This window comes from Dasypus novemcinctus, chromosome 26, assembly GCF_030445035.2.
Source record: "Dasypus novemcinctus isolate mDasNov1 chromosome 26, mDasNov1.1.hap2, whole genome shotgun sequence".
Lineage (NCBI taxonomy): Eukaryota > Metazoa > Chordata > Mammalia > Cingulata > Dasypodidae > Dasypus > Dasypus novemcinctus.
The window spans coordinates 10,196,753-10,214,951 of NC_080698.1; the positions used below are offsets into that span (position 1 = coordinate 10,196,753).

The window sequence follows — 18,199 nt, forward strand, 5'->3', positions numbered from 1 at the left end:
TAAATATCTAGGTACTCGTTCTTTGCTTTTATCATTAAACAACATTCTGTTCTTAGCATTAACATTTTCATTTTTAATCTTTTAATTATTTTCAAGTAACATCCCAATCTCTCATATAAAGTATGTGGTTTCTAGATTTCCAAACAGTTCTATTAAATTCTCCTTTTAAAGTCAGTCAGGTGATCCATCAAAAAGACCTGGTATGGGAAGCAGATGTGGCTCAATGGATAGAGCATCCGCCTACCACATGGGAGGTCCAGGGTTCAAACCCAGGGCCTCCTGACCCATGTGGTGAGCTGGCCCATGTGCAGTGCTGATGTGCACAAGGAATGCTGTGCCAAGCAGGGGTGTCCCCGCATAGGGGAGCCCCACGTACAAGGAGAGCTCCTCGTAAGGAGAACCACCCAGCACGAAAAAAGTGCAGCCTGCCCAGGAGTGGTACCGCACACATGGAGAGCTGATACAGCAAAATGACGCAACCAAAAGAGACAGATTCCTGGTGCTGCTGACAAGAATACAAGTGAACACAGAAGAACACACAGAGAATGGACACAGAGAGCAGACAACTGGGCGGGGGAGGGGTGGTAATGGGGAAAGAAATAAATTTAAAAAATAAATAAATCTTTAAAAAAAAACAAAAACAAACCTGGTATGGGAAGCAGATTTGGCCCAATGATAGAGTGTCTACCTACCACATGGGAGGTCCAGGGTTCAAACCCAAGGCCTCCTGACCTGTGTGATGAGTTGGCCAATGTGCAGCACTGATGCGCACAAGGAGTGCCCTGCCATGCAGGGGTGTCCCCCGCATAGGGGTCTCCCCTGCATAGGGAAGCTCCACGCACAAGGAGTGCGCCTTGTAAGGAGAGCTGCCCAGCACACAGAGAGCTGACGCATCAAGATGGCACAACAAAAAGAGACACAGATTCCCTGTGCCGCTGACAAGAATCCAAGCAGACACAGAAGAACACACAGTGAATGCACACAGAGAACAGACAACTGGGGGAGGGGGATGCAGGGAAGGGGAAAGAAATAAGTAAAAAATAAATCTAAAAAAAAAGGCCTGGTATGGAGTTTTCTTTTCGGGACTCAAATTTTTTTATTTGCATTTGTATTTTGTAGATGAAAGAAACAAAGTCTATCAAATGTTGTCAATGACATTCCATGTCTGAATCTTTTAAAGAATAGGATAGTTATTTGATGAATAGTTGTGATTTTTTTCATTAGAGATTAATATTTCCCCTCAAAATTGTCTCTATACTACCTTATTCTTACAGTCAAAATAATGGCAAGACTAAGATGTGTCTGGGAATTTTGGAATACCAGAAAGAGTATTTTTCATCCTTCTGAAGCCAGCGCTGCTGTAAAAATGAGAGGTGGTCTTTTCTATTGTGGTTATCACTTGAGCTGCCCTCATGAAAAGTCTGTGCTCTCTTTTTTTTGCTTCTTGCTGAGCCCTGAGGTTTCTCAGGGTCTCTCCAACATTAATCAATCACTGTTTCAATGCTACACTAGGTGGAGACCTGCCATGTTCATAGAATCAGTTCCCTTACGTATTGTTTGAATATTTCACAAAGATTTGTCTTCTTTTTTTCTCTCTCCTATTCTAGTGAGACTTTATACAACTTCATTTCCCATGTCAGAGAAAGCATTCACAGAGTAAGTATATCTACATTTCAGGGAATTAGAACATATTATATTTTAAGAAGTCTAATAACTATATTGTATTGGCTTTCATTCATGTGGAATATTCTAGCTTCTCTTTTTTGGTCATTAAATGACAATTCTCCAAGTTAGTGAAATAAGGCAACAGTTTGTAAATTCTTTCTTAATTTTGTATTTCTTAGTTTTGTATTTCTTAGTTGCAGACATCTGTGGAAAAGTCTGAGGAACATCTCAGTTCAAGAAGCCAATCTATTTTGGATTCTTTGGAGACTGTGGCCAAGACATGTGAGTGCCTCATGCTTGAGGTTATCAGCAGAGGGCACTGGCGAGCAGTGAATATGAACTTTCTGACCCAAGCCAGGTTTCCACCAGTGGTAAGGTTGTATAGAGAGTTGTGGAGGAGAGGGTGGGTACAGAAGGTTAGCTCTGAAGAGAATGAAGCATGCTGGGCTGGGTAGTGGACCCACCTTTGTGTGGGAACACCCTGGTCCTGCGACCCTTTTTGTGAAGTACTCATCCTTGACCCAGTAACCCTGCTGCCTCACGACAAATAGCCCTGTCAGATGAAACCATGTTAGTGACCCATACTGAAGAGAAGAGAGCCATTACATAGCTCTCCGTAGAGGGACACCTCTCTAGAACCAAGAGGCTCTCAACTCAACAACCGATGACTGTGCATCTGTACTTGTTTGCATTTGTCTGTGTGTTTATTTTTTATTTTAAACAAATTGAAGTCAACTTATTCAAATGCCATGGAATGGATTGCTCATGATTTACAAAAATTAATGCCTTTGTGTGGCTTAGAAATTAATCCCCATCTGTCTGCAAAGAAGCACTGTACTGTCTGCTGGCTCCCAATCTAGGTATCCCCGCGCAGGGCAACTGTGCATCTGTTTGGAAACTAGTGCTGGAAGCCTGGGACTGTCACATGCACAAGAGGTAGCAAGGCAGAGTGGAGGCAAATCAGGGATACCCAAAGAAACCATCTTTTTTTTTTTTTTCTTTTTCTTTCTACATTTAAAACTGATGAAGTACAAAAGTCATTGCAGCAAAGGTTATGGCATTTAAGGCCCAGAGAAAGGAATGAAATTGCCCAAGGCCCCAACACAAGACCAAGGGCTAGTACTGAGCCTGACCCATAGCAGCCAAAGGGATCCTGATCCCTCACCCCTAATGGTTCCTGAGTTTTCAGAAAGTCAGACTCAGGAGAGGGAGCTGTATCCAGAGGGCAAACAGTGCAAAAAGAGTGAGTGGCATCATATTAATTAGAAGGTAAGATCTTTCTTGAAAATGAGCACAATTAGTCTATCCAGAATCATTCCCTTTCTTGATAGGCAATGATCAGAAGCAGAAAGTCACTCCATCATCTTCTATCAGCTATCCTCTGTTGTCTGGCCAGCCCAGTGTGGTCAGCCTACAGCACTGAACTCCCCTCAGTGCTTTCGGTCTGTGTTCGCTGTGCTCAGCAGGGAAGGGGAGGTAACGATACCATGTGGAGGTGCTGGCATGTATGCATTTGGTGCCTTCATAGGGTGAGATCATGAAATCTTCCTCTAGTCACACTCTGCCTGCACAACCAGAAGGGTCACTGTAGCCATCTGTATTAGTCAGGGTTCTCTAGGGAAACAAACCACGAGGAGGTATATTTAAGTATTACGAGATTTGGTAAAAAATTGTCTCACACAACTGTGGGGATACACAGGTCCAAATTCCATAGAACAGGCTGCAGACCTGGAACTCAATGAAGGTTTTCAGTGAATTCCGCAGGAGAAGCTGGCTGGCTGAAGGAGAGATGGAAATGTCTCTTCTGACTGCTGAAATCATCCCTTGTCCTTTTTTTTTTTTAAAGATTTCTTCTATTTTTTATTTTTATTTCTCTCCCCTTTCCCCCTCCCCCTGGCCCCAGTTGTCTGTTCTCTGTGTCCATTTGCTGTGTGTTCTTCTTTGTCTGCTTCTGTTGTTGTCAGTGGCACGGGAATCTGTGTTTCTTTTTGTTGCGTCATCTTGCTGTGTCATCTCTCCAAGTGTGCAGCACCATTCCTGGGCAGGCTGTACTTTCTTTCACGCTGGGCAGCTCTCCTTACAGGGCGCACTCCTTGTGCGTGGGGCTCCCTTACGTGGGGACACCCCTGCGTGGCAGGGCACTCCTTGTGCATATCAACACTGCACATGGGCCAGCTCCACATGGGTCAAGGAGGCCCGGGGTTTGAACTGTGGACCTCCCATGTGGTAGAGGGACGCCCTAACCACTGGGCAAAGTCCGTTTCCCATCCCTTGTCCTTTTAAAGCCCTCAACTGACTGCATGAGATGTCTCTCATCGCTGAAGGCAGTCTCTCCAGTTCATTGCAGATTTAATCAGCCATAGATGGAATCAACTTACCCATGATTTAGGTCAACAAACTGTCCTCACAGTAACAGTCAGGCCAGTTCTTGCTTGACCAAACAAGGCACAATTACCTGGCCAAGTTGATACATGAACCAAACCATCACACCATCTAATCTATTTCTTCCTGTTCTTCAGCTGAAGACACCATGGACCAGAGTAATAAAATGAATTGCCAAAGCCACCCACATCCTACTTTACCCATTGGAAGTAGGCCAAGTAACTGGAAAGCAGTACTTTCTCTTGAAAGATATCAGTTCTATTGAAAAAGAAAATGAGGTGCCACTATCAAAAAATTTTTAAATGTCTTTTGGAAAATAGATAACTCTTTACATCAAAATAAATTTCATATATCAATGTAATCAGTAACTACATATCAATATATGTCAGTAATCAGTATATTGAGTATGGTGATTAAATCATAAAGGAACTAAAAGAAAATGTGGGCAACATTTTTATAATTTTAGAGTGAGGGAATAATCCCACGTGCCACCATACCCTCTACTAGAAAAGGGAAATATACAAAAATATTGTCCCAAGAGTATTCTTATGTTATTTAAAGTCTTAATAACTTAGAGTGTATGGACATTTTATGCCTTTTTCATCAAAGGATTATAGAAAACTGATAATATTGGATCAGTTAGGAAGTTGGGGTACAAGAAGGCAAAGATAATATGACAAAAGGAGAAAAGAACCCTACCCACCTCTTCTTCTTCCTCTCTTGGGGCAACACTTACAAAAGCAAATGTACCCATCCAAAAAAAATACAAAAAAGCTAAAGATATCTTATAGCCAAAGCAGAAATAAGTCCACTTCTAGGGAACACACACACACAAAGGATCTATACACAGATGTGTATATGTATTAATGCAAAAATTCCAGAAACTGCTAAGAAAGTTAAATCAAGGAAGTGGATGCATGGAAGATACATTTTTCATTGTATACCAGTTTTATGCTGTTTTGATTTTAGTTTTTTTCATAATTTTTTTAGAGAAGTTGTAGGTTTATAAAAAAATCATGCAGAAAATACAGAATTCCCATATTACATCCCCACCCCCATTAATAACACCTTGTGTTAGTGTGGTACATTTGTTACAATGATGAAAGAATATTATTATAATTGTACCATTAAATATGGTCTATGGTTTACATTAGGGTTCACTGTTTGTGTTGTATAATCCTATGGTTTTATAAAATTTTTATTCTGGAAATATATACAACCTAAAATTTCCCCTTGTCGCTGCATACAACTATACAATTTGGAGCTGTTAACTACATTCACAATGTTGTGCTATCATCACCACAATTCATCACCAAAACTTTTCCATCAACCCAAATAGAAACTCTGTACAATTTAAGCAACTTCTCATTCCCTACTCCCACCCTGGGCCCTGGTAACCTGTATTCTGGTTTCTGACTATGAATTTACTTACTCATAAATAAAATTTTTAAATGAAAAATATGGGTAGACATTGAAAGTAATGGATCAATATAAAACTCCTGTAAACAAGAAGGCTCCAAACACGTCTCCCCAAGGACAAGGATGGAATGTGTGGACTCATAGATGGATGATTTCTGAGCCCCAAATCCAGAATTGAGCACTTTTATCTTCCTTATCCTCTACTTTCCTGGGCACCAGAAATGCACACTGTCGCTAAGAAACATCACTACAAACTCTTGGGAAAGGTCATTACATTTGCTCTCTACTACAAATATCTACATAGATGTCTGGAAAAATACGTGAATAAAAAAAATCCCTTTTGAGTTTAGGAGCAGGAATCTGGCACTTGAAACATAAGTAAACTGCCTCATTCTAATTTTTAAAGTGGAATTTAACCTGTACTTGTTTTGAGAAGTAGAGGAAAATTTGCCTTCTAAAGAAATTCTTACTGTTTTTTTTTTATTGTAGTAAAATACATGTAAAATTCACCGTTTCTTACTCTTTTTGCAAGATCACACTGGCTTGTCTATTCTTAGTAACAACAAACCCTCTCTCGGCTCAGAACCTTTGCACCTGCTGTTTTGTCTACCTGGAATGACCTTTCCCAGGCTCAGCAGACCTGACTCCTTTTTATCTTTCTGATTTTACCTTAAATGTCTCCATCTCTGATGACCTTATCTAAAGTAGTTGCCTCTTGTGCTCTTATTTTATCACACTTGCTATCATAGCACTTATTACAATTTGCATTTATTTATGTGTTTACTTATTACTATTTTTTTCCTCTTCTATATGGCTAAATTCATGTTAGTACAATTGTGTGAACAAACAATTTTATTCAAAATTGTTTCCCATGCTCCTAGCTCTGTGTCTGACAATAAATTTTCAGATAAAACTGTAAATTTCCAATTACTATGTTCAGAAAGACTGGGAATTCTTTCTGTTCCATTTTCTTATTAGAAACATTCTGTCTGGAGCTCTTGGTCTTCCATTTCTAGTTTGGGCAGACAGTTCTTTAGGTCTGTGGCATAGACATTACCCCAGTCCTTAGCCCTAGAACTTCTCTTCATCATCATCCTGAGAAACCCCTTTTTTTGCAGAAATAGAAAAAGCCACCATAAAATTCATATGAATTTCAAGGAACCCAGAAGAGCTAAAACAATCTTGAAAAAGAAAAGCGAAGTTGGAGAACTCACACTCCCTTTTTCAAATTGTTTTCTACACATCTAAAATAATAAATGTAATTTTTGTCAAGAATCTTGAAACATGGTTTTGATAGTTATAAAAATATAAATAGCATTTCTGATATATTATTCCTGATTATTTATAAATTTTACTTATTATGCATTTAAGATGATCCAAACTTACAGTAGATTCCCTCTGCACTCCCTCTTAGAATTTATTCACTGAAGTAGAAAAGCCATTCTTTATTCACTTTATTCACTGAAGTAGAAAAGCCATAAAGAAGGTTTTGAGGTAGCCATTTCAATTCCTTGTCCTCTTCTGCACTACTTTGAAAGAAGCCTGAATAAGAAGTAAAAGAATTCCTGATTGTTTCTAAACTCAACCATGTTTTGGAGCTTTGTATTTTCAATAGGATTGTGGTAGAGTTTCCGGATAATTATATTATAAATGGCTATCCAGTTTTTCCCAGTGCCATTACTGAATGAATAATCTTTTTTTTTTTAAGATTTATTTATTTATTTTCCCCCTTCCCTTCCTCCTGCCCTACTGTTTTTACTGTCTCTGTTGTCTTCTCTTCTCATTTTCTCTTCTCTAGGATTCACTGGGATTGATCCTGGAGGCCTCTGATGGGGAGAGAGGCCCCCTGTCAATTGCACTACCTCAATTCCTGGTTTCTGCTGCGCTCCACCTTGACTCTCCCCTTGTCTCTCTTTTTTTTTAATGATTTATTTTATTTGTTTCTTTCCTCTCCCCCCCCCGTTGTCTGCTCTCTGTGTCCATTCACTGTGTGTTTTTCTGTGTCTGCTTGCATTCTTGTCACCTGGCACCAGGAAACAGTGTCACTTTTTTGTTGTTTTTGCGTCATCTTGCTGCGTCAACTTTCTGTGCATGTGGCGCCACTCCTGGGGTGGGCTGCACTTTTTTCACGCAGGGTGGCTCTCCTTCCAGGGCACATTCCTTGTGCATGGGGTACCCCTACATGGGGGACACCCCTGCGTGGCATGGCACTCCTTGTGCACAGCAGCACTGTGTGTGGGCCAGCTCACCACACAAGTCAGGAGGCCCTAGGTATCGAAATTTTGGACCCTCCATATGGTAGGCAGATGCTCTATCAGTTGAGCCACAACTGCTTCCCACCTTGTCTCTCTTTCGATGCATAATCATCTTGCTGCATGACTCACTTGCATGGGCACTCATGGGCACTGGCTAACCACACAAGCACTTGTGTGGGCACTGGCTCACCGTGCAGGCACTGGCTCACCATGTGGGTATGCTTTCTCTTCTTCTTTTTCACCAGGAGGCCCCAGGGATCGAAGCCAGGTCCTTGCACATGGTAGGCAAAAGGTCTATCACTTGAGCCACATCCGCTTCCCTGAATCATCTATCTTTTTTCCACTGATTTCAAATTGTTGTTTTTATTTGAGTCATTTCTGATGTGTGTTCTGGTCTTATATCTGGTCTTTCCCCTTCTGGTTTATCATTCACATCACAGGATGAGTGCTCCTTTTAAAAAGATATAATCATGTCAACCTTCTGCTTAACTGTGTCAGTGAATAATGCCTTAGAAAGTCCACAAATCTTGACAAGGTTGACATACCCTCTGTTTGACCATGGCTTCCACTCAGGTCACCCTGCTCCTCACTTGGGGCATTCTGACCTCATGGTTCCTCTTTGGGGAGCATGCTCTTTCTTCTGTTGGTAATGTGCTTTCCTCCATGGGTTATCTCCTGTATTAGTCAGCCAATGGGGTGCTGATGCAAAATCCCAGAAATCAGTTGGTTTTTATAAACTATTTATTTGGGGTAGAAGCTTACAGTTACCAGGCCATAAGTTACTTCCCTCACCAAAGTCTTTTGCCATATGCTAGAGCAAGATGGCTGCCAACGTCTGCCAGGGTTCAGGCTTCCTAGGTTCCTCTCTTCTCCAGGGCTTGCTTCTCTCCAGGCTCAGGTTCCTCTCTTCCCAGGGCTTGCTTCTCTTTCCTCATAACTAATCTCTTCTGTGTTCTTACTTTCTGGGGCTCCAGGTCAAGCCTCCAGAATGAAAACTCCAACATCAAAACTCCAGCTCCAACTCCAACTAACTTCTCTGCTCTACCATGTAGTTTTATCTGTGAGTTCCCACCCACGAAGGGGTGGGGACTCAACGTCCTACTGACGTGGCCCAATTAAATCCTTAATCATTATTTAATCAAGTAAAAGTAAAGCCTCTGAGTCCAATATGCTCTAATACGCCCAGCAGAAAAGACCAGTTTACAAACATAATCCAATATTTATTTTTGGAATTCATCAATAATATCAAACTGCTACATGCCCCATGGGTTTACACTAAGTCAGTGCCTTAGGAAACTCAATTACCCATCTTCCAAGACTGGGATAGCCTATTAGTAGGCTATGTTTCAAGGCTTGCTATACTTTTCTTCAGAGCACCTAATTATATCTATGAATAATTATTTGTGTAATTACTCATGAACTACCTGTTTTCCCTGATAGACTGTAATTTCAAGAAGATTTTATCTGTCTTGATCGTTGTTATACTCAAAACACCTGGTCCAGTGCCTGTCACATTGTATTTGCTCATTAATTATTTGTTGCATAAATGTAAGAGTCATTAAATATTTGTTGAATGAATATAAGAGTATCTTCACAGGCACATAGCAGGGCTTCTCTCCTCTTGAGCAGCTCCATGGGCCCATGGGGTTTTGTGCTTGAGCGATCCTCTTGTTCTCTCTCTTATATGGGAAGAGCAAACACAGCAGCTTCCTTTTCCTGCGTCTCTGTCTTTCTGTGTCTCCCTTTATATCAGACCCAGCAAGGGGGCAGAGATTCAACTTGAGTCATGCTTCAATGTCATAGTCCAATCAAAAGCCATAAAGTGATCTTATCAAGTAATCTAATCAAAGGGCCCTCAACTAAATTTAATGCAATCAGATGGGTATCACATCCACAGGAATAGATGAGTTTAAAAACATAATCTTTCTCTTTTGGGAATTTATAAAATAGCCTCAAATTGCCACATCACACCCATGCAAAAGAAGGACATCAATATCAGTCCTGATGTGGTTAGCACCTAACCAAGGCTGTGAGGGGCCAAGTGTAAATAGGAGATGGATGAGTGACCTGACAGTTACCATGGAGGGTAAGTGATGGTAGAGCACACATATGGAGCCACCAGCAGAGAGAAGGGCACTCAGACTGGACAGGAAATGGTGTTTTCTGAAAAGGTAACTGCTAAGCTGAGAGAAGGAAGAATAGGAATTAATTGGACTAAGGCAGTGATTATGGAGAAGGCTGGGGTGACAGGGGTAGAAGCAGGAATACTCCAGGCTGAGGAAACTGCATGTGCAAAGGCCAGAGGTCAGAGACTGCTCAGGGAACAGTCTGGCTGGAGCCCAGAGACAAGGTAGACAGTTGGTAAAGTGAAGTGATCCTGGAGAAGTAAGTGGAAGCCAGACATCCTGGGTCTTGTCAGCCAATTAAAAGATATGGACTATGTTCAGTGACCAGTGGGAGACCATTGAAGGTCTCAGGGAAGGTTTCAGAAGAGATATTTTCATATCCACATTCTAGAAAGATCTCTCTGATGACAGGGCTGAGAAGGAAGGCCAAGCAGGAGTTGCAGGTGCTGTCCTTGGGCAGCAATTCTTAGGGTCTCCAGCAGGAAGGGAGGGAAGAAGAGAGTGCAGAAGGATCCACCCTGCCCGGGCTTCCTCTTCCCTGCAGGGCTGGGCTAGCAGGACAGAGTCCTGGCACCATCAGCGCAGGCTCAGGTGGCCCATGCTGGGCTCCAGCTCCTCCCATTCCACTGCTGTGGTCTGGCCAGGGGGCAATCCTGTAGTCTTCACATGGTGAATTGTCACTATTCTGTATTTAGTGCAAGAGACTGCGCGGGCCCAGAGTGACCTGGTGTTTGAGGCAGTGCGGGACAAAGGCAGCACGGAGCAGGCCATCCTCGAGATGCAGAAGAAACTTGAAGCTGTAAGTGTAGCCCTGATGCCTTTCCTAAAGTTTATCTTTGGCTTTGTCATTATGACCTGAGAGACACCTTTAAAGCTGCAAATTTTCAGCCAAGCCCAGAGGCCAACACAGGCCCCTCGGTGCTGCCTCCCTCTACAATGTGGCCGCAGAGGCCCTGCTCCAGGCTGCAGCTGTGCTTTGACCTTGGGGTGCCTCGCAGAGGCGGTGAGCTGTGGCTCTGCTGGCACAGGCTTTGGTTTGCTGTCTGTCACGTCTTATTGTGCATTCTGAGTTTTACTCTCCATCCATCACTTTCCTCTTTCTTACTCCCTTTTCCCAGAGACAAGCAGAGTTTGTAGAAATAAAATCTAACCTGACGCACCTTGAAGTCTTAGTTGCCCAGCAGAGCAAAGATTTACAGCAGCTGTGTGAGCATCTAGGCCAGCTGAATGTGCCTGGTGTCCTAGCAGAGCTGAAGAGATTGACCTCAGGGCCTCAGATACACAGGCACGTGAAAGACAGCACTTCCCAGACCTCCCCAGCTCTCACTCAGAGCCTCAATTTCACCAGGCAGGAAAAGTCTGCCTCTGAGAAACCAGCTATGGGGCAGGCCCAGGCCCTCCCTGCTGGGTGGAATCCTAGTGCAGGCTTCCCACGGCCTGGAGAATTTGGTGTCTGGGGTGAGCGAGGAAACAGTGGTGCTGCCCAAGCAGAGGCCACGCTGCCAGCAACTGGGCCCTGTAAAGGAAACAGGCGTGTGAAAGACAAGGAGGTACAGACTAACTGCAAACATTGGCTTCTTACTGACACAGGAGCCAAGAACCATGGCTCCACTGTCCCAGGCCACCAGGTTCCTGATGACAGGGACACGGTCTTTCAGGAAACCTCACAGCTCATGTCCCTGGACTTAAATAACTTTGCAACCAGCATTAAGAATCCTTGCCAAGAACATGAAGCCAGAGGTGTATTTTCATGTGATTCGTGTGAACAAAGGTTGGTGACTGAACTGAAAGTCAGGACTGTAGAAAGAGGGAAAAAAGGCAAGAAGCAGCAGGCCAGAAAAGGGCGCCAAGGCAGGTTACTAGCCAGGAAGCAAAAGCAACCCCTAAGCAAGAGCTGTGCTGTCAATTGTAAACATCAGAGTCCTTCACCTCCAGTTTCTGGCCCACAAAGGCCCCCCATGGGGCAGCGGGACCCTCTTGCACATCCTTTGTGCCTGCAAGGCCCCAGGAGCCCCAGGAGTGCAGCAAAGCCAAGCTACCCCACTCTGGGAGGGGCAGTCGCACCCAGTAGGACAGCCAGGGCAGGGCAGGGGAGCCTCTTGCAGGTTGGTGAACACTCTTCTCAAGACAACCACCTGCTTTCCAGCAGCTCCCAGGCAGACCACCGGATGAGCTGGTTCAGCGACCTCAACCTCGGAAGTGCAGAGTCCACTTTGTGCAAGGAGCCAGCGAAGAATCTGCTCTACGCCCTGGCTTTTGACAGCAGCGATGATGACTTCTGACCAGCTCACAGTGATGCTACTGATCTCAGCTGGAGGGACAAACTGCAGGACACTTGGGCTGGCCACCAGCAGAAAGCCCGGCAACCTGTTTGGGGCCATCAGGGTCAGAGTCCCTACGGGGCTGGGCTTGGTTGGTGGGGGCAGGCCCGGCACTCTGGGTCCCAGGGCTGCCCATGACAAGCGCCCTGTGGGATGAGTGCACCCACACTTGTTAAGATGAGCTGTGTGGAGCTGGTGGGGGAGAGCTGGAGCAGCAGCCTGGAGGGGCGGCACTGGTTGGAGGGCGCCAGTGTTTGGTGGAAGGGGGCTGGTTTTCTTACGGAATATCGAGCATCAGAACGGCTCCCACAGAGATGCCACTATGGCAGCATGGCTCCTGCACCCAGTTTTGGTCTTCAGAATATTCCCTACACATGACTTTCCAGGCCTCAAGGGTTTTTTTCCCTTAATTTTATCTTGTTTTGCTGCCAAACTGTTTACAGTTTTGGGTCAGTGCATAAATGACAGAGCACAGTAAGACAGTCTTCTTGTGAACAGAGAATTAGAGAGTGGTAAAGTCGTGAAGGAGAGGTGACATGCACCAAACAGATGTCCAGAGCACTGCTGCTTTCCCAGGCCACACGACTCCATGTTTCTCCCTGGTTGTTTTTCTCCCCCGTCCTGTTTTTTAGTCGTTCTTTTAAAGCTAATAATAGCATCTGTAGTCCCTGTGTTATTTCTGAGAACAATGGCTCTCCACTTGTATTTTGCTGAAGTTTTGAATATTTGCAACATGTATTTCTTCTGTAATAAAAAATAAAGATAAAACATTTAAAAACATGTATTTTTTCTTTCATTAAGTTTGTTGAACTGACCTCCCATCATTTTAATTAAATAAATCAAATAGATAAGATGCATACCATTTTTTCTGTTCCTTAGGCATCTCACAAGATGAATTTGAACAAACACCACACTGCTCAGATTGTTTTGTTTTCTTTTGTTTGGTTTCTTTTTAAAAATTTCCCTTACGTGTGAAAGTGAAAATCCTCATGGGATGGAAGACTTCCAGATTGCTCATTTCCAAGCCAGTACAGTCAATGAGATTGGAGCCTCTGAGTGGACCATTGTAGAAGGGAATGGCTCTTGATCTCTTATTTTTACACTCTTTATTCTCAGGGGGTATGTGTATCCCATAAAAGTCTGGAGGCACTGAGTTTGTCTGCAACACCTTTGGCAGATGTGAGGCACCAGCCTGAATTGTTCTTACTCTCATTTCCAGATCAAGGTCCTCCTGTGGCCGTTAGCTGGGTGCCACTAGCAATTGCAGCAACCCTCTCTTAGGCCAGTGAAGTTCAGACCTGGGAATCTGCCTCAGGCTGCCCTTGCCTGTCCCCTCCCTGGTGGAACGCTCGGGATGTCTGCCGGTCCTGCCCTCTACCAGCCACCACTGCGCCCCCTGCTGGTTTTCACCGTTGTGCAGGAAGGCGCTCAGCCACGCAGAGGGTTCCTTCCAGCCCTTCACTGGCTGCCCAAAGGGCCGTCAAGCTGTTAGAATGAGGCTTGTGGCCAGAGGAATCTGTGTCTCGAAATCTCTCATTACTCTAAGTTGAAAAGTTTAATATTTAGTCATAGTTTAATTCAAAGTTGAGCCCCTTTCGAGAGAATTTCATCAGTGTTTATGACTGTGGCCTTCTCATTGACTTTGAAATGCCAAAGCAGGATCCTCATTCTTTTATTATGCTGTTATAAAATTCTATATTTCTTCAGAAGTAATTAATTTTGTGTAATGAAGTCAAAGGTCAGAGTGACTCAGTGTCCCATGAGCAGAGCGTTTTTGTAGAAAGAATGGTAAACCTCTCTCCTGAAGAGGCTGGGCTAATTAAAATGACTCTGTCTGCCTCTGGTGGTCATCAGAGAAGGATATTGTGTTTCTATTTTATTTCTAAGGTGGTTGTTTTTTTTTTAAACTACTGTGTTCCTGCCAGATTTGGTGAGCATGACACAGCCCAGGCATGTCCCTGGAGCGTGTAACGTATTTGTTTTTGGCTCGTGGGATGCTGCTGGAGCTGTATGTGGTTATGAGGGGGCGGACACCATGGGAGGGCTGTGGGCCTGGGGCCTGGAGAGCTGCCCAGGGCCCCCCCTTTGATCTAACTCCAGCTACAGTCTGAGGATGGGCATGAAGCTGCTTCAGCACCGAATTGTCTTGGCAGTCAAGTATCGACTTAAATGTCACCTCTACGGAGAGGTCTTTCCAGATCCTCTCCTCTTCTGAAGGATCTCACCCTACTCCCTGCCTGCCCCCTGCTCTGTTTTAGTTTTCTCCTGAAATCATTAATCTATGTCCTTGTGTATCACCTGCCTTGCCCAGTGGAATATTGACTCCAGAAGCTGGAGCAAGACTGTTCCTGCTGTATCTGCAGCACCCAGGAAAATGTCCGATAGTAGTACATACTTGACAAATATTTGTTGAGAGCAAGGGATGCTATCTTAGCATCCAACCAACCCCTTACAGCCCTGTCCTGCAAGTGAGGTCTTTCTAGCATCCCTTTGCAGCTTCTCTTTTTTTGTATTTTACCTTAGAAGTTCCAAAGGGCTCTGGAGACTCCCACTTCTCACTGCCAGGCCTGCTCCTGAGCCCTCGTCTCTCACCCAAAGGCCCCAGAGACCAACAGCCTCTCTGTCTTCAGAAGAGATAGTAGCTTCCTATAAGTGTCAGACAGTTTTGAACATATTTTTATGCTAGGCCTTAGGCCAAAACTCTTTATCAAATCAGGCATTTTCTAACAGGCCGAGGACAGACAGTCCTTCCCACTGGGGCTGGGATCCATTGTCAAGTAGATTTCCTGAGTAAAACTTTGTTCCCTCTGTAAATATTTAGCTGTAACCTAAAATATTAGTGTTCTCCCACAACTCCAAGGAGAAAGCAAATTACCAGAGCCTCGGACTGTCTTGGGATAGCAGAGCCTTTTTGGCAATTACTACAGTCAGGCATAATGGCTTCCCAAGGCCTCACCTTCTTTGCATGCCGCTTTCACTTGTCATCACTGCCACATTAAATGTCCTGTGACTCTGGCACCAGGTGAGCCCCTCGCCTGGCCACTCAGAAGGAAGAATGACATGAGCTAGGCCTCTTGTGCAAATCCTCTTGGAAACTCTTTGACTGTTAGCAGCCCACAGCCCCTCCCTGGCAGGATGGATTTGCTGCCTTGGCACATTTCTGGGTGCCCAGGTGGGAGGGCAGGCCCCTGGCTTGGCTGCCTGCTTCCTCCTGGTCTCCTGGTCTCCTTGGAGTCTAGCCTAGGATGGAAGTGGAGAGTCCAGGAGAATATCCAGGAGTCAGGGCAGGTGGGCCAGGAGGTGGCTCATCTATTCCCGTAGGGAGGGAAGCAGGAGTGGGGGAACAGCCTGAGTCCCAGAGATCAGAAGGCAGGTCCCAGGGCCAGCACAGGGCTTGTGCTGGCTCAAGCCACACAGAGGGAGAAGCATGCTCACCGGAAGTATCCCCACAGCTCACCTGCAAGAGTCAGAGTCTAGAACTAGCCCCAGGTGGCCAGGCAGCAGCTGGACCCCGGGGTGCGGGGAACCCTTCCGTCTGGGCAGGGCTGAGGGCTGGGTCACTGCTTCCAACCACAGCCCTTCCTCTTTATTTGTCCTTTTGAATGAATTTACTCTTCTCCCAGGCTTTGGCTGTAGCTCTCTCTGCTCCTTGTTGGACCTTCTTCTGCCATTCTCATCCCTCCCCTTGTGACTGTCCCTTCTGGCCCCTGGCTCTCCTCCCCCAGCCTCTCAGCATCTTCTGCAGGTCAGCTCCCTCCTTGAGCGTGTTAAAAAGTCTCCTACGTGTGGTCCTGGTTCTGGGGCTTCGGCATGAACCCTGGTGGTGGAACGCAGCCACAGGACCTGGAATGCCTCCCTCGTAGGGCTCTGGATGGGCCCAGGTTCTCACGAGCCCTGGGCCAAGGCTCTGAATCTGCCGTTTGCAACTAGCAGTTTCCAAAACTCCTATTTATTCTTGAAGCCGCCTTGTTTCTATTTTGATTCTGTGGATCCAAATTGCAGTCGGGTGTTTCCACGGAAACAATTCAGTGATTGTTTGGCTTGCCAAGATGAACTGCGGGGGAGAGAATGGGATGACGTAAAACATTCATGAAGTTTCTCAGACATGACTAAGGTCAATTATCAGCGTCTCCCCGAGATTTTTGGTCTCAACTTCCTATAAATGTGAGGAAGTTCTATTAAAATCTATGTTCCAGTATATGCACTCTTCTTCCTGCAAAATGCTTCTGGAAACCAACACCTGCTCTAATAGTATGGGTACCTATGGACACATTCTACACCCCTATTCCCTTCCAGCGCAGTACGCAGAGACCCTCTCCCCAACCCCTGCTCTGAGAAGATAGGTTCACACCTGCCCGCTGCAGTGTCACAGATAACAAAGACAGGAAAGGCCTCCCTGGGGCACCATATGGGGACAAAGACGCTGACAGGAGTGGACGTCGCCAGGGAAACGACGAGCCCCTATGCCGGCCCCCTGCTAAGCTGGGCCTGGCACGCCAGGGGCTCAGGTCACAGCTGCTGTACCGTGCACCTGTTTCTACAGGGGGTAAAGCTCCTCGTTCAAGGAGTCCAGGATGAACGGCCTGTTTGGTAAATCTGAGTTTTCACATAAAGGCTTTGCTAAAACAAAGGCACACCTGCCTGTCTGGCCGGGGAGAGCCTGACCTCCCCCCCTCTCGCCCCCGCCCCACGTGCTCGGCTCCTCAGGGCCGCGGTCCCCACCCCAGGCGGAAAACGCCGTCTGATTTCCAAGCCTTCCTGGGGGAGGCTGGAGGCCGGTTCACAGCAGCTCCTCCCGCCGGCGCAGGGACCGGACCTTGAGCAACCGGCTGAACTCCTGAGAAGCAGCTGTGACCCGCAGAGCTCCGCGTCCTCAGGAGGGACTCGCCCCAGCAGGGGACCAGCGCCCTGCCCAGCCCTCCTGCTGGGCCCCGGGACTCCGCCCCAGGTGCCCCGTCCTGTGCTCTGCCCCTCGCCGTTCCCACGGCTGGTTGGTGATGAGGGTTTTTAGAAAACAACTTTACTTGATTCTTTTAATAGAAGTGATGCACATCCTCTGCAGATAAAACAGAAAATAAGGACAAGAAAAACACCAAAAAAGACCGTGTAATTCCCATCCTCCCCATAAGGAGTTTGGTGCACGTGTGCTGATACATTTTCAAGCTTGGGATCGATTGTACTCTTTTATAAAATACATTAAAAAAAATTTTTTTTAAAGATTTATTTATTTATTTCTCTCCCCTTCCCCCCGCCCCAGTTGTCTGTTCTCTGTGTCTATTTGCTGCATTGTCTTCTTTGTCTGCTTCTGTTGTTGTCAGCGGCACGGGAATCTGTTTTTTTGTTGCATCATCTTTCTGTGTGGGCGGCACCATTCCTGGGCAGGCTGCACTTAGGCGCTGGGCAGCTCTCCTTACGGGCGCACTCCTTGTGCGTGGGGCTCCCCTATGCAGGGGACACCCCTACATGCACGGCACTCCTTGCGTGCATCAGCACTGAGCATGGGCCAGCTCCACACGGGTCAAGGAGGCCCGGGGTTTGAACCGTGGCCCTCCCATGTGGTAGACAGACGCCCTAACCACTGGGCCAAGTCCACTTTCTGCATTTTAAATTTTTGAATTTTTGGTTTATAGAAGAGTTGCAGCTAGAGGGCTCTTACACACTTTCACCGGCTTCCCCTACTGGCAACATCTTACAGAACTGGCACAGTTGCCAAAACTAAGCTGACACTGGTACATCACTGGTAATTTTTTTTAATAAAGTAAGGTTTATTATTTATTTACTTATTTATTCCGCCCCTACCCCTCAGTTGTCTGTTCTCTGTGTCTATTTGCTGTGTCTTCTCCTTTGTCCACTTCTGTTGTTGTCAGCGGCACAAGAATCTTTTTGTTTCTTTTTGTTGCGTCATCTTGTTGTGTCAGCTGTGTGTGTGTGCAGTGCCACTCCTGGGCGGGTTTAACTTTCTTTGGCACTGGGCGGCTCTCCTTATGGGGCGCACTCCTTGCACATGGGGCACCCCTACGCGGGGGACACC

The 18,199-nt window shown here is 45.6% G+C and overlaps 1 protein-coding gene across 2 annotated transcripts in view; it reads left to right on the forward strand.

The window, feature by feature from the left end:
• IHO1 (interactor of HORMAD1 1) overlaps positions 1-13,025 on the forward strand; it is a 42,799-nt gene extending 29,774 nt beyond the window's left edge. Inside the window, exons 4-7 of one of the 2 annotated variants that reach the window (XM_071212062.1) lie at positions 1,608-1,656; positions 1,860-1,947; positions 10,543-10,646; positions 11,994-13,025. In XM_071212062.1, the coding sequence (XP_071068163.1) occupies positions 1,608-1,656; positions 1,860-1,947; positions 10,543-10,646; positions 11,994-12,107 (355 nt within the window). In that variant the 3' untranslated portion in view covers positions 12,108-13,025. Of the gene's footprint in view, positions 1-1,607; positions 1,657-1,859; positions 1,948-10,542; positions 10,647-10,965 lie in introns of both variants that reach the window. The other variant, XM_071212061.1, reaches the window with a different exon arrangement.
• Positions 13,026-18,199: the final 5,174 nt, after the last annotated feature.